Source organism: Hyperolius riggenbachi, chromosome 9 (assembly GCF_040937935.1).
Source record: "Hyperolius riggenbachi isolate aHypRig1 chromosome 9, aHypRig1.pri, whole genome shotgun sequence".
In the NCBI taxonomy this organism is placed as follows: domain Eukaryota; kingdom Metazoa; phylum Chordata; class Amphibia; order Anura; family Hyperoliidae; genus Hyperolius; species Hyperolius riggenbachi.
This window is the reverse complement of record NC_090654.1, coordinates 86,290,332-86,303,733: the sequence shown is the minus strand read 5'-3', so window position 1 is coordinate 86,303,733 and position 13,402 is coordinate 86,290,332. Positions and strand designations below refer to the sequence as shown.

At 45.5% G+C, this 13,402-nt stretch overlaps 1 protein-coding gene across 1 annotated transcript in view; it reads right to left on the bottom strand.

Annotated features, from left to right (window-relative positions):
• Positions 1–259: 259 nt before the first annotated feature.
• Positions 260–13,402, bottom strand: part of LOC137532540 (dual specificity protein phosphatase 7-like) — a 46,815-nt gene continuing 33,672 nt past the window's right edge. Inside the window, exon 3 of the mRNA XM_068253150.1 lies at positions 260–2,682. Within this exon, the coding sequence (XP_068109251.1) occupies positions 2,375–2,682 (308 nt within the window). The 3' untranslated portion in view covers positions 260–2,374. The remainder of the gene's footprint in view (positions 2,683–13,402) is intronic.

Genomic DNA, 13,402 nt, shown 5'->3' with positions numbered 1-13,402 from the left:
CGACTGAGCATTCAGTCTGGCTTTGTTCAGTAATATTTATAGCTCAGTCCGTGTTCTCTCATGTCTTTTCAAGTCCAAGCCTGACCCCTGCTGGCTCTGCTCAGGAATCATTATAGCTTAGTGATTATAGCAAAGCCAGACTGAATGCTCAGTCGGGGATTTTATCAGGTCTGATAAGAAACAAGCTGTGCAGTGCAGAATGAAACAAAGCATGGTAGGTGTTTTCTCTAATGTCCCCACTGATCTATATGGTAAAATACATGAGGGTGCTTCGTCTCTGGTTCACTTTAAACAGGACTCAGCACACACTGAAGCTTCTTCACTATCAGTACAAACCCAGTTGAAAAGCTTTTATACTACACATAGTGGAATTTACTTTAAAAAATAAATTAAAAATTTAAGAATACAAGTATTTAGCATTATTGACCAGGGCTTTATTTTAAGCACATTTAAGGAACATTACACTAACCCTATTAAAAATCCTTGCTGTAAACATGCGTACTTGAAGCGAACACGGGATTAAAAAACAGATACTTGCCTCAGTAGTGGAAAGCCTTTGGATAGTGCTGAGCCTTCACCCATCAGCCTAAAGCCCACCGAGCCTGTACTCTAAGCATATTCAACAAGGCCATGATTCGTGCACATCACTGGGCATATACAGAGGATCCTGGGCAACAGCAGTGGGCTTCAGGAGGATCTGAGAAGTCTCTGAACCATTCAGAGGCTTCCTACTACTAAAGTATTCAAATGTTAACCTCTTCTTCCTCACAGGTTTTTTTTAAAGAGAATCTGTACTCTAAAATTCTTACAATAAAAAGCATACCATTCTATTCATTATGTTCTCCTGGGCCCCTCTTTGCTGTTTCTGCCACTCCCTGCTGCAATCCTGGCTTGTAATTGCCAGTTTTAGGCAGTGTTTACAAACAAAAAACATGGCTGCTAACCAGCATGTGATAGGCTGAGAGAAGCTCAGTCTGTGACTCATACAGAGCCTGCAGGTGGCGTGAAGAGGGTGTGTATAACTTCTCCCTATCACAAGCAGAGCAGCACATTCCTGCCTGAGCCAACAAAGCCGGCAAAGGAAAGAAGTTTAGATTATATAACATAGATAATACAGCCACTGTGCAACTAGGAAAGGCTGCAGTAAGACAGACCACATTAGAACAGGTATAGGAACTTATAGGATAGAAGAAAGGAGGCTGAAAATTTTGTTACAGAGTCTCTTTAAGCCAAACATCTGTTTGGAGAGGGGGACGGTTTAGTGGGAAAAATTAACATAGTAAATGGACATACTTTTTAAAGTGTGCAAAGAGCAGCATTTGGTCAATATCGGGCATATAAAATACAAAAAAATACTTTTCTTTATTAAACAAAATAAAAGCAATTGGGGTGGATAGGAAAATTAAAAACAAAAATTAAATAAAAAAGGTATACGCCAGGGGAAGGAAAAAAATATTGTTTTCGTTGATAATGATATCAAGGAAAAAATATATATATAAAGAGTAATAGATAAAATTCTCAATTGATATATTTTGTAATGCGATGTTGACTGAAATTAATTCCTAGATTCAGGACGATGTAATAATGTCCTATAGATAGCAGGCGACAACCATTAAAAATCATTCAATCATTGGCTGGCAAGAGCTGATTGATGGCAGTACGAAATATATATAAAAGAATAAAAAAGGCGTTAAAAATAATCAATATGTGTGGTTATCTTAGGGTCTAATCGCTCTATTAGAAGGAATGCTGATTGAACAAAAAAATAAGTGCAAGTTCAGGAACAATTCTTTGATCCATATTTGTGTTAAACAATAAAGAAAAAGCTTAAAGCCCGTCTCCAGGAAGAAAAAGAATTTGAGTTTTGGTTTTTATAAAAATAAAAAGTTTAGAACTTTTTGGAGTTTTTATACCACTGATGCCCATACCTGGGAGAATTTCCTTCACTTCCTGTCAAAGCAGGAAGTGGCTAAATGTTTCCAGCATAGACAGGAAAAAGTATTTTTTCTTCATGCAGTGAAGAATTGGGACCGCCTTTATATTTTTAGAGTTGTCCCTCGTTTCCTGTCACTGAACCACCACGGGCCATATTAAAGCCACGGAGGTCCCATATACTGGTGAGGAGAAAAAAAAACAGCAGCAAAATCCCAAGAGGTTCTAACTCCTTTCCAACATATCCAAAACGTAACTGTTTGTTCCTGGAGTGTGGGGTTTTAGCTACTTACAGATGGCAATAGTTTTACCTCATAACATATACAGACAGTCTCTCCATGCCCACCTGACAACCATTAATGCTGTGTCACTCTCTCTCTCTCCAGAATACTCGCAGAGGAAAAATAAAAAACATTCTCACAATGTTTTCAGCACTGTCGGATTATGTGAACTCCAAGCTGTCAAGCTGGAAGAGATTGTTGTTGGTTGGGGTGGTGAAGTAGAGTTGGTTGGTCGGAGAGTGAATTTCGCAGGGGCTTTTCAATCCCAATGTCCTCTCAAAGTCCAGCAGCTGCCCCATGAAGTTAAAGTTTGGCGAAATATTGGATTTCTTCCTCTTCACAAAGTCGTAAGCATCGTTCAGGGATAGGTTGAGCTTCTGCATCAGATAGGCAACTGTGACCGTCACCGAGCGGCTGATTCCTGCCAGGCAGTGGACCAAAATGCCGCATTTGTTGGAGCGAGCTTCTTCTGCAAGGAGAGGAGACAGATAGTGGCAGCTGTAATTCATCAATCGTGCACTTCAGAACGAGCTGTTAAGGTGCCCACTAATGATACAATCTTGATTGTGCAATCTTACCAAATCCATGTAGTAGTAATCTGAGTGAATATACTTTAGTTACTTTATTTAGCCCCTTGTATTACATAGAAGTGGTAAGATTGTAAAATCAACGTTGTTTCATTAGTGGGCACCTTTGGGAGAGCACTAACAGATGTAGCTTTATACTATGTCTCTAGTAATATCAATTATTGTAATATTTTCTTTTGTTTCACATATACTAGTTCACAGTGATCATTTGCCTTGCAGAATAATTCTGTATGTCAACTCGCTGCCCACACAATTCTATGGGCCTGTTCACAGCACTGCGTTGTAACTGATCACTGCATGCAGACTATGCATGTAAGTCCATGGCCAGTCTCCATTGCAGTTCACACACAAATTTGCTTAATGCAACTGACCATTGTGAATCCAGCCTGAACTGTTGCTGGAAATATTTCTGCTACTTTGGACCCACTAGTAGACACAAAGGAGGTGACCACTATCAGGCAGAAGAATCTGTCCAGCAACACTACTGCCATTAAGGCACTCCCATTCTCAGGACTGCATGACACTGCCATAAAGTAACTGCTGTAGATATGAAGGTTTACATTATATTTTTGTACCGTATATACTCGCATGTAAGCGGACTCACATATAAGCCGAGGAACCCACTTCTCCCTCAGAAACCAGGAAAAAGTGATTGACTCACGTACAAGCCCCCTCTCCCCACAACAGCCCCTTCCACAGTAGCCAGATGTGTCCCAAGGATGATACAGCTGTGTCTCAAAACACCACTAGATGGTGTCATAGATATGAGACACAGTGATTGCCACACAGGAAGAATCCCAGATCATTGCACAGGTGACACACTGCTTGCACGTGCCACTTAACAAGCCAGGGGACACAGGTAGTCTTGAGCAGCATACTCTGCACACCATTTTGCAGGGGATGAAGGGGGGGGGGGGGCACAGACACAGCAGGAAGCCAGCTGACAAGAGCAGGATCACTACGCTCCTCTGCCAGTAACAAAACCTGCTCCACCGTCCATTCTGCTCCCCTGACTCGCATATAAGCTGAGGGGTTAACTTTTCAGCACATTTTTGAGCTGAAAAAAATAGGCATATATGCCTTTTAAGTATATAAGTTATTTTCTGCTTTGAGAAACTAGAGCCTTTTGCAGCCATTTTTACCTTCTGCATGCACAAAGCAGATTTGCCCAAATACACTAGTATAACTGAGGTGAACTCTGTCACAGGAACTAGTTGTATTCAAACTTACTGCCCTATCAGTAAGCATTAAAAAAAAAAAATTAAAATGACTTAGGCCCAGTTCACACTGCACCAATGAAAAACCGATGCATGGAACGGATCATTTTCTAAAAAGGCATCAGTTTTCATCCGTGACACTCCATTAAAGAGCAACTCCAGCCTAAACAAACATACTGTCATTAAGTTACATTAGTTATGTTAAGTAAAATAGATAGGTAATATAATCTCTTACCCACACGGTTTTAAAAGAACAGGCAAATGTTTGATTTCATGAGGGCAGCCATCTTTTTGGTTGAAAGGAGGTGACAGGGAGCATGAGACACAGTTCCAACTGTCCTGTGTCCTGAGCATCCCTTCCAGTTGCTAGGCAATGTGAAGAACATAGGAAATCCCATCATGCTTTGCACAGCATCAGGGGAAAAAAGCCCGGGCAGTTTTCTTTGATGGGTGGAGCTTAGCTAAAAATGCAGCTAAAAATGATGCTTTGGTAAAAAAAAAACAAAGTTCTGATGCTGTGAAACTGTTAAAGAAACACCAAGCCTTTTCAGTTCTGCTGAGTAGATTTTTAGTCCGGAGGTTCACTTTAAGTTAGCGTGTGATCAATGCGACGCGTCCGTCACTACAGATTTATCACAGCCTCCCAAACTTGTGGTCTGTTCGGTATAACGTGCCAAATGAATTTGTTCTAACGGAGCAATGTGAACAGATCCTTTTCATTAATACAGAATCTGTTCATCTCCATTAGGATCCAGTTTGTTTAGTTCTGCTAAACTGACCTTTTTTTATGAACCGGGACTTATTTGTTCTGGTGATACCACAGCTTTCCCAGATATTCCTTTCTTGCTGCAGCTAATATGCAAGCGAGTCATTTTACATTCAGTAACTGCCCAGGATTTGCGTTGTTCAGCTGTCTCCAGGAATTCATATATAAAAGTACACACCACTCACCTTAAAGTGGATGGTTAATAAAACGGTAAAAGTGCAGTTAATCTTTGAAGAAAAAAAAGGAGGAGGAATAACAACTGAATTAAAGTGTACCTGAGATGAACTAACAAAGTATCTATACTTACCTGGTATAGGGAGTTGGAGGAAGCCCAAGTAAGTATAAATACTTTCAGTTACTTCTCAGGTGTTTTTTTAAACCCATGGTGGGGTAGACTATGTAGTCATAGATGACTCGGGCTGTCTTTGTGGTTCCTACTGTTCCCTCTTCCTTTTCTCCCACAGCCTCCCAGTAGTACCTCAAGGAAGAGACGATCGATTTGCACGTGTCAAAGTACTTCCAAACCACATACTAGCAGTTCTGAATTGCTCATCACCGCTGTGGGTGCCTTCCCAGAATGTCATTCAAAAGAGAAAGCCAGTAAAATTGGGAGGATCGGGAACAGGAAGGACCCCAAAGACAACGAGCAGCATGATGAGACTTAAAGGAAACCAGAGATGAATAATACTGTTTTATACATACCTGGGGCTTCCTCCAGCCCCATGCGCACTGAAAGCTCCCACGCCACCGTCCTCCGGTACTGGGTCCCCTAACTTCCTCCAGTCGCGACTGGATGAAGTTACGGGACCCAGTTCCAGAAGCTGCGGGCAGTGGAGGACGGTGGCGTGGGAGCAATCTGTGTGCATGGGGCTGGAGGAGGCCCCAGGTATGTATAAAACAGTAAGTATTATTAATCTCTTGTACAAGGACCGCCTCTGCAAAGAATCCAGCTGCCCCTGATCTGCCTGGCCAAGGGAGATCGGGGGCTGCTGGATTCTTTGAGAGTTTTCCCGACTCCCGCCTGACGTCACTCCCAAGACGCTTCATCTGCCCTCCCCCTGCACTGTCGTCTAAGGCAGGCCACATGCCATGTACATGTGTGTGAGGATTAAAGGACAACTGAAGGGAGAGGTATATGGAGGCTGCCATATTGATTTCCTTTTAAACAATGGCAGTTCTGCTGATTGGCGGATTTGGCTGATCACACCAGAAACAAGCATGCAGCTAGCCTTGTCAGATCTGACAATATTGTCAGAAACACCTGATCTGCTGCCTGCTTGTTCAATGGCTATGGCTAAAAGTAATAAAAGCAGAGGATCAGCAGGATAGCCAGGCAACTGGTATTTCTTAAAACAAAATAAAAATGGCAGTCACCATATACCTCTCATTTCAGTCGCCTTTATAAAAAAAAAAAAAAAAAAAAAAAAAAAAGGTAATATAACCCACCATGGGCTTAATTCAATTTTTTTTTCACACTTCAGGGATACTTTAAGTCCCAGCTTATGGTGGTGTGGCTGATAATGAAGCAAAGACTTCTGTGCACAATGCCACTGACTGGGGATGATCAATGAGATGCAAATAGTTGCAAGCTGATGCAGAAAATCCAAATCGTGTGAGCAAATGAATGCAGCTTGAAAACGGCCCAATCAAATTCTACCTTGGCAGGATATGATTGGCCATTTCCAAGCCGCACTAGGGTTGCAACGGTATAACATTCCGTCAAAAAAAAACCACCACGGTATGACGGTATATGGTATTATACAATTATTTGGACCCGGGCCCCCCCTTTACATTAAATGATATGCTCCCACCCCAGTAGTAGGTGGCCGCTGCATAGTTAGCCAGGGATAGGTGTAGCCAGTAGTAGGTGACTGCAGCATAGGTAGCCAGGGCTAGGTGTAGGAGAACAGAGGCGCCAAAAGGATAAAAGGAAGCTAAATGAGCTTAAAAACCAAATTCTTGGTAAATAGAGGAGGTAGTGGTGGACTTACCTCCTCCAAGTAGACACACAACGACTGTAGTAAAGACAGTCAATATATTTTATTTATGAACTCCAGAACTCTTTGGAGTTCATAAATAAAAAATAAATAAAATATATTGACTGTCTTTACTACAGTCGTTGTGTGTCTACTTGGAGGAGGTAAGTCCACCACTACCGCCTCTATTTACCAAGAATTTGGTTTTTAAGCTCATTTAGCTTCCTTTTATCCTTTTGGCGCCTCTGTTCTCCTGCATAATATTGAGTCCACCCTGGGTGGAGGGTTGAACCCCCTTTTTCTCATCTACAGAGAGCGACTTTTTATTACTGAGTGGGGTCAGGAAAATCTCCCCACCTGCCTTTACAGTGGTTGCCTAATGGTAAGCCTGGTTTGTGAGTATTACTATTTACTCTATCTAGTAACCATTTACCAGTACATATTACACTATTGGGGCTCTTGGTGTTCCTTGTTTTTAGGGCTAGGTGTAGGCAGGATAGGTGGCCGCAGCATAGGCATCCAGGGCTAGGTGTAGGCAGGATAGGTGGCCACAGCATAGGTAGCCAGGGATTGGTATAGGCAGGATAGGTGGCCGCAGCATAGGTAGCTAGAGCTAGGTGTAGGCAGGATAGGTGGTCACAGCATAGGTAGCTAGAGCTAGGTGTAGGCAGGATAGGTGGCCGCAGCATAGGTAGCCAGGGATAGGTATAGGCAGGATAGGTGGCCGCAGCATAGGTAGCTAGAGCTAGGCGTAGGTAGGATAGGTGGTCACAGCATAGGTAGCTAGAGCTAGGTTGTCACGGAACAGCCGTGAGAAACTAGAACGCAATCGGTTTATTGCGCCGATCGCCCTGGATGGTAGTCAGGCCAGCGATTTAGAGATTGACATTCCGGGTTTTTTTTAAATAGGAAGGTTTTTTTCCCCTGTTAGCAGCTGGCAGGAAGACTGGCCCTGTGACTGCTGATTAAGCCAGAGGTGTAAACAAAGTTTGTCTAAGCTGATCTCACATTCAGATGTTAATTGAAGGAGCCAACAGGGCCTTTCATAGACGGACATCCCAAGAAGCAGACACAGCTCGACTCCAGTCAGGCTGACTCCAGCCTTAGCAGGAAGAAATGAATGTACTATATAATCTTTTGCCCATTTACAGAATACAATAAATAGGGTGGTTATGAGAGCGGTATCATTGGATCCGTAGGGTCATGCTGGATCTCTTGATACCAGTCGAGAGGGGCCCGGGGCCCCTACAACCCAGGTATGAATCTACCCAGGACCCTGATCTGCTGCACTAGCCATGTCGGATATCATATTAATCTGTATTTTCCTCCAAGTATGAAGCAGTTACCCCCCTAAATGTAACGTGTATGGTTCAGGAGTTACAGCAATTCATAAGTTTAGCTCTAAAATCTCTCAGAGGGAATGAACTGTCATTTGCTGGTTGCCTCAGAGGGGGCCGGCATTGCCACACCCCCAAACCAGCTTCATAAAAAGCACAGAGCCAGCAGGCGAGCTTGAGTCCTCCACCCTGAAAACATCTTGAACTCATCGGTGCCAGCTTGAGGATATGCTGGCATCCACCTGGTCTGAACTCTGAACTTTGATTGAAACCCAGAACTCTGATTTTTCCCACAAAAAGGACATCTTTCCAGGAACTAAGTATTTTTCTCCCTTCTTTTATTTTTTATACTGGCTATTACTGTTTTAATAATTGTTGATTTTAATAATTGTCTGTATATATTAATTATTTATATTGCGTGAATAAACGACTTTCTCCAAGTCATTCACTGTCCGCTACCCTGCTTGTCAGCACACACAGAACTGATCCCGGGTCTCTGAAGATACGCTACTGTTTGTTTGTTGTTGGCTAGACAGAATACCGTGTGTTTAACCGTTTTATTCGCAGGACTAGTCAGTCAGTAAATCGGGTCCACTGGCCCATACCAGTGGTGGTGGCAGATACCGTGGAATCGTGTGTACGTTGTAATTAACCGTGTCTCACGGGCTCCCTTCTGGGCTGTCTGCGGCTAATTCTTAACGGTTCCTGCGCATTGACTGCGACCAGAGTTCGCACGATCTGTGCGCTGGCACCGTTTAGAAGGCTAAGTGCGGTCAGGCCACTAGGGCTCCTGTGACATAGGTGTAGGCAGGATAGGTGGCCGCAGCATAGGTAGCCAGAGCTAGGTGTAGGCAGGATAGGTGGTCGCAGCATAGTTAGCCAGGGATAGGTTTAGCCAGTAGTAGGTGGCCGCAGCATAGGTAGCCAGGGATAGGTGTAGCCAGTAGTAGGTGGCCGCAGCATAGGTAGCCAGAGATAGGTGTAGCCAGTAGTAGGTGGCTGCAGCATAGGTAGCCAGTAGTAGGTGGCCGCAGCACAGGTATCCAGGGCTAGGTGTAGGCAGGATAGGTGGCCGCAGCATAGGTAGCCAGAGCTAGGTGTAGGCAGGACAGGTGGCCGCACCGTAGGTAGCCAGGGCTAGGTGTAGGCAGGATAGGTGGCCGCAGCATAGGTAGCCAAGGATAGGTATAGGCAGAATAGGTGGCCACAGCATAGTTAGCCAGAGCTAGGTGTAGGCAGGATAGGTGGCCGCAGCATAGGTAGCCAGGATAGTTGGTCACAGCGTAGGTAGCTAGAGCTAGGTGTAGGCAGGATAGGTGGCTGCAGCATAGGTAGCCAGAGCTAGGTGTAGGCAGGATAGGTGGTCGCAGCATAGGTAGCCAGAGCTAGGTGTAGGCAGGATAGGTGGTCGCAGAATAGGCAGCCAGGGATAGATGTAGGTGCCCACAGTATAGAGAGGGGGGTGGAGAAAGGGGGAGGGCGCAGCAGCAAGGGTTACAAATACTCACTTGCCGGGCCAGTCCTCACTTCATTCTACTTCCTGTTCTCGCTTCCATCTCCTTGTAATAGCGCCCAGGGGGCGCTGTTTCAGGGTAATGTGAGGCAAGAACAGGAAGTAGAATGAAGCCAGTACAGCGTGAGGACCTGGCAAGTGAGTTTTTCTTTCACGGTCGCTGTTCGTACGCTCGCTGTTGCGTCGCACCCCCACCGCTACGTCGCCCCGTTCCCCCCGCCGAAAACCGGTAAAACGAGATTGTGCATGGTATGATTACCATACACAATCAAACTGTGGTGTACCATCATACCGTGGCAACCCTAAGCTGTACGCATCAGCATAATCCCCCATCAACTCAAAATGATATAGAGATTTATTGAATCTCTATTTGCAGTATCTGATCAGAGAAGCATCTATCTTTTTTGGACATCAAGCAATCAACAGTTTGGCCACTTTTATTGAGTAGGATGCAAAGCAATGTGAAAAGCACTGAAGTGCAACTTCAACGGTGAGGTTACAGACAGGCTGCAAAGAGATTACTAAAGATTATCAGGTTTAGGGTTGTAACAGTATGACATTCCACAGTATGATAACCGTAAAAAAAAAAAAAACCACGGTATGACAGTATTAAACAATTATTTTGAACCGCCCCCCCCTTACATTAAATAATGTGCCCCCCCCCCCCAGTAGTAGGTGGCCGCTGCATAGGTAGACAGGGATAGGTGTAGCCAGTAGTAGGTGGCCACAGTATAGGTAGCCAGGGATAGGTGTAGCCAGTAGTAGGTGGCCGCAGCATAGGTAGCCAGGGGTAGGTGTAGCCAGTAGTAAGTGGCTTCAGCATAGGTAGACAGGGCTAGGTGTAGCCAGAATTAGGTGGCCGCAGCATAGGTAGCCAGGGATAGGTGTAGCCAGGATTGGTACCCACAGTATAGAGAGCCGGGGGGGGGGGGGGGGATTAACGCAGCAGCAGGGGATACAAATACTCACTTGCCGGCAACCGGGTCCTCCATGCTGTACTAGCTTCATTCTACTTCCAGTTCTTACATCATCTCCCTGTTTCAGGGTAATAGGACAAGAACAGGAAGTCGAATGAAGCTAGTACAGCTTGCAGGACGGACCCGGCTGCCGGCGAGTATTTACTTATCCCTGCCACTGTTTGTTCGCCCGCCGCATCCCAGCTGCTGCATCGCCCCGCCCCGGTAGCCCCGCCCCGAAAACTGGTAAACCGAGATTGTGCATGGGATAATTACTATGCACAATCAAACTGCGACATGTATCGTCATACCGGTATACCATGGCAACCCTAGATCAGGCAGCCAGTTTTCTGTCGATAAGGCATTATCTTTTACCATAACAAAGGTCACTTATCTGTTGCCGTTTCTGAAAGGTGACAGATGATTCACACCCTGACTGGGAGATTTAACCACTTGACGACCACAGTGTTAACCCCCCTAATGACCAGCCTGTTTTTAGCTCAGCTGGCTGTGCAGTTTCTTGAGCCTCCTGCACAGCCCAGCTATAGAGCCCAGCGATCGGACTCACCTCTCTTTTTTTTGTCCCTAAGGGGACATGCCGCCGGAGTGGGCCGATCGCTGTGGCCGTTGCTTGTTTTTTCCCTCAGCCTGTATCAGACTATTTGTCCTTCCCTCCTCCCTCCCTTTCTCTCCTCCCCTCCATGCACAGAGTTGAACAGGATGGTGATCCGTCCTGTTCCGCCTCTCATAGGCATCAGCCTATGAGAGGACATCGATCCCCAGCCAATCAGAGGCCGAGGATCGCTGATCTTGTACAGCGCTGCCGGAGACCGCAGCGCTGTACAGTTGTAAATAAAGGTCATTTCTTTCCCCTTTCGTTTACAAACAGCCTGCTAGCCGCGATCGGCCGCTAGCAGGCCAATCATGGAGATCCGCTCCGTGAACTGGCAGGGAACGATCGTGCATGCGTGCGGCCGTTCCCTGCCAAACTGCAGCTCCAGGACTTGGATCCAATTGGCGTTAGGCTTTCCTGGGGCTGCCGCCGTGGTCACGCCCATTGGCTTGAGGCGGTCTTGAAATAGTTAAAGAGGAACTGTACTGAAAAAAACAGAATGAATAAAGTTTTCTTTTTGTTTTTTTTAAACAATATTTGTTTATAAATTATTTATTCAGTGTTGACCCCTTGTAAAAACTTTCCTCTCCCTGATTTACATTCTGACATTTATCACTGGTGGTGACATCTTTAGTTCTGCCAAGTGATCTCTATGGAACATTTGTTTACGGAGAGTGCCATGCAGTGGGGGATACTGCTTGCTTTGCAGCTAGAAACAGCCATTATTTCCCACAATGCAATGAGGTTCACAGACTGCAAACTGTCAGGGCCATGGTACTGACATCATACTGTGGGAGTGGTTTCACCACAATATCAGCCATACAGATGTCCCCGATGATCCATTTGAGAAAATGTAAAGATTTCTCATCGGAATGGGGGTAATCGGCTATGGCTTGCGAGTTCCTCTTTAAAACTAAAAGTTTGGACTTTGAACTGGGGTGATGCAGGACAACCCGTAATACACCTGCGGCATGTTCTGTATGTGTAAAGCCTATAGACTATATACAGACCTGCAGAGGCCATGATGGATGACTGCTGCAGATTATGAACAATGTGGAAAATGCCTCTTTGGGTGCAATGTGCAGCTCAAACTACTCCAGCAACCAAAAGCTAAACAATTTCATCCAGGAGACCGCAAGCAAGTCTCAGTAAAATATACGGCCCAATTCAGGGACAACCTTGAAGAAATTCAGAATAGCTACTCAGGCTCCATGGTGTGAACAGGGTGGGGCACTTAGCTGTAACCATTTCAGGACTACAGCTTGTTACAATACCCTTGTGCCTGCTCAGAGCACAGTATCACTTTAACACATTAAACTGTTTATGTTCTTTCTATCATCAGATGAACACAGCGACTAACATGCTCAGCAATACCAGTCAGCAGACATCAGGAAGCTGCAGAACAGGACAAGGACGCAATTATGTAGCTCCTGGTCACATGATCACTGTGCTTAACCAATCTCACCAAGTGTGACCATGTCAGAAGGTTTCCCAAAAAACTGGCACATTGTATCTCCCTGGATCTCTCCATATCACAGCGTTTCATGGAAGGAAAAGAAGGAAAGGATACAGTACCACATCACAGTGCACCCCCCGAAAGGACTACTTCCAGTGTAAAATGCAAAGCCTGCAATGTATTATTTCTGCACGGAACAGCAGCTGGTACGGTTAATAACTCACCCCCTGGCCCACAATTCATTAACCCTCCTGGCAATTAATTCATTCTGCCAAAAAGGCAGAAATACATTTTTTTGTTTCATGTAAAGCTACCAGAGTGGTAGCTACACGAAACACTAGAGGGCGCATGTGTCCCTCTAGTGCGATCGTCGCCGGCATCAATAGCAAACAGGGGAAAGCGTATATAACACGTTCCCCTGTCTGGCTTTTCCTGTCGCCATGGTGACGATCGGAATGACGTCATGGACGTCAGCCGACGTCCTGACGGCAGACGCCTCCGATCCAGCCCTTAGCGCTCCCCGAAAGTCATTGGTCCGGGCAGCGCAGGGCTCTGGAGGGGGCCCTCTTCCGCCGCTGCGTGCGTTCGCTGCAGAGCAGCGGTGATCACACTGTACGCGCGGCTAGCAAAGTGCTAGCTGCGCGTACAGCACTTTAAATGGGGGCGAATCGCCTCACCAGGGCCTGAGAAATCCTCCTGCGCGGCATAGCCCGAGCTCAGGCTTACCGCCAGGAAGGTTAATAGAAACTCTGCCCCCCTCCACCTGCA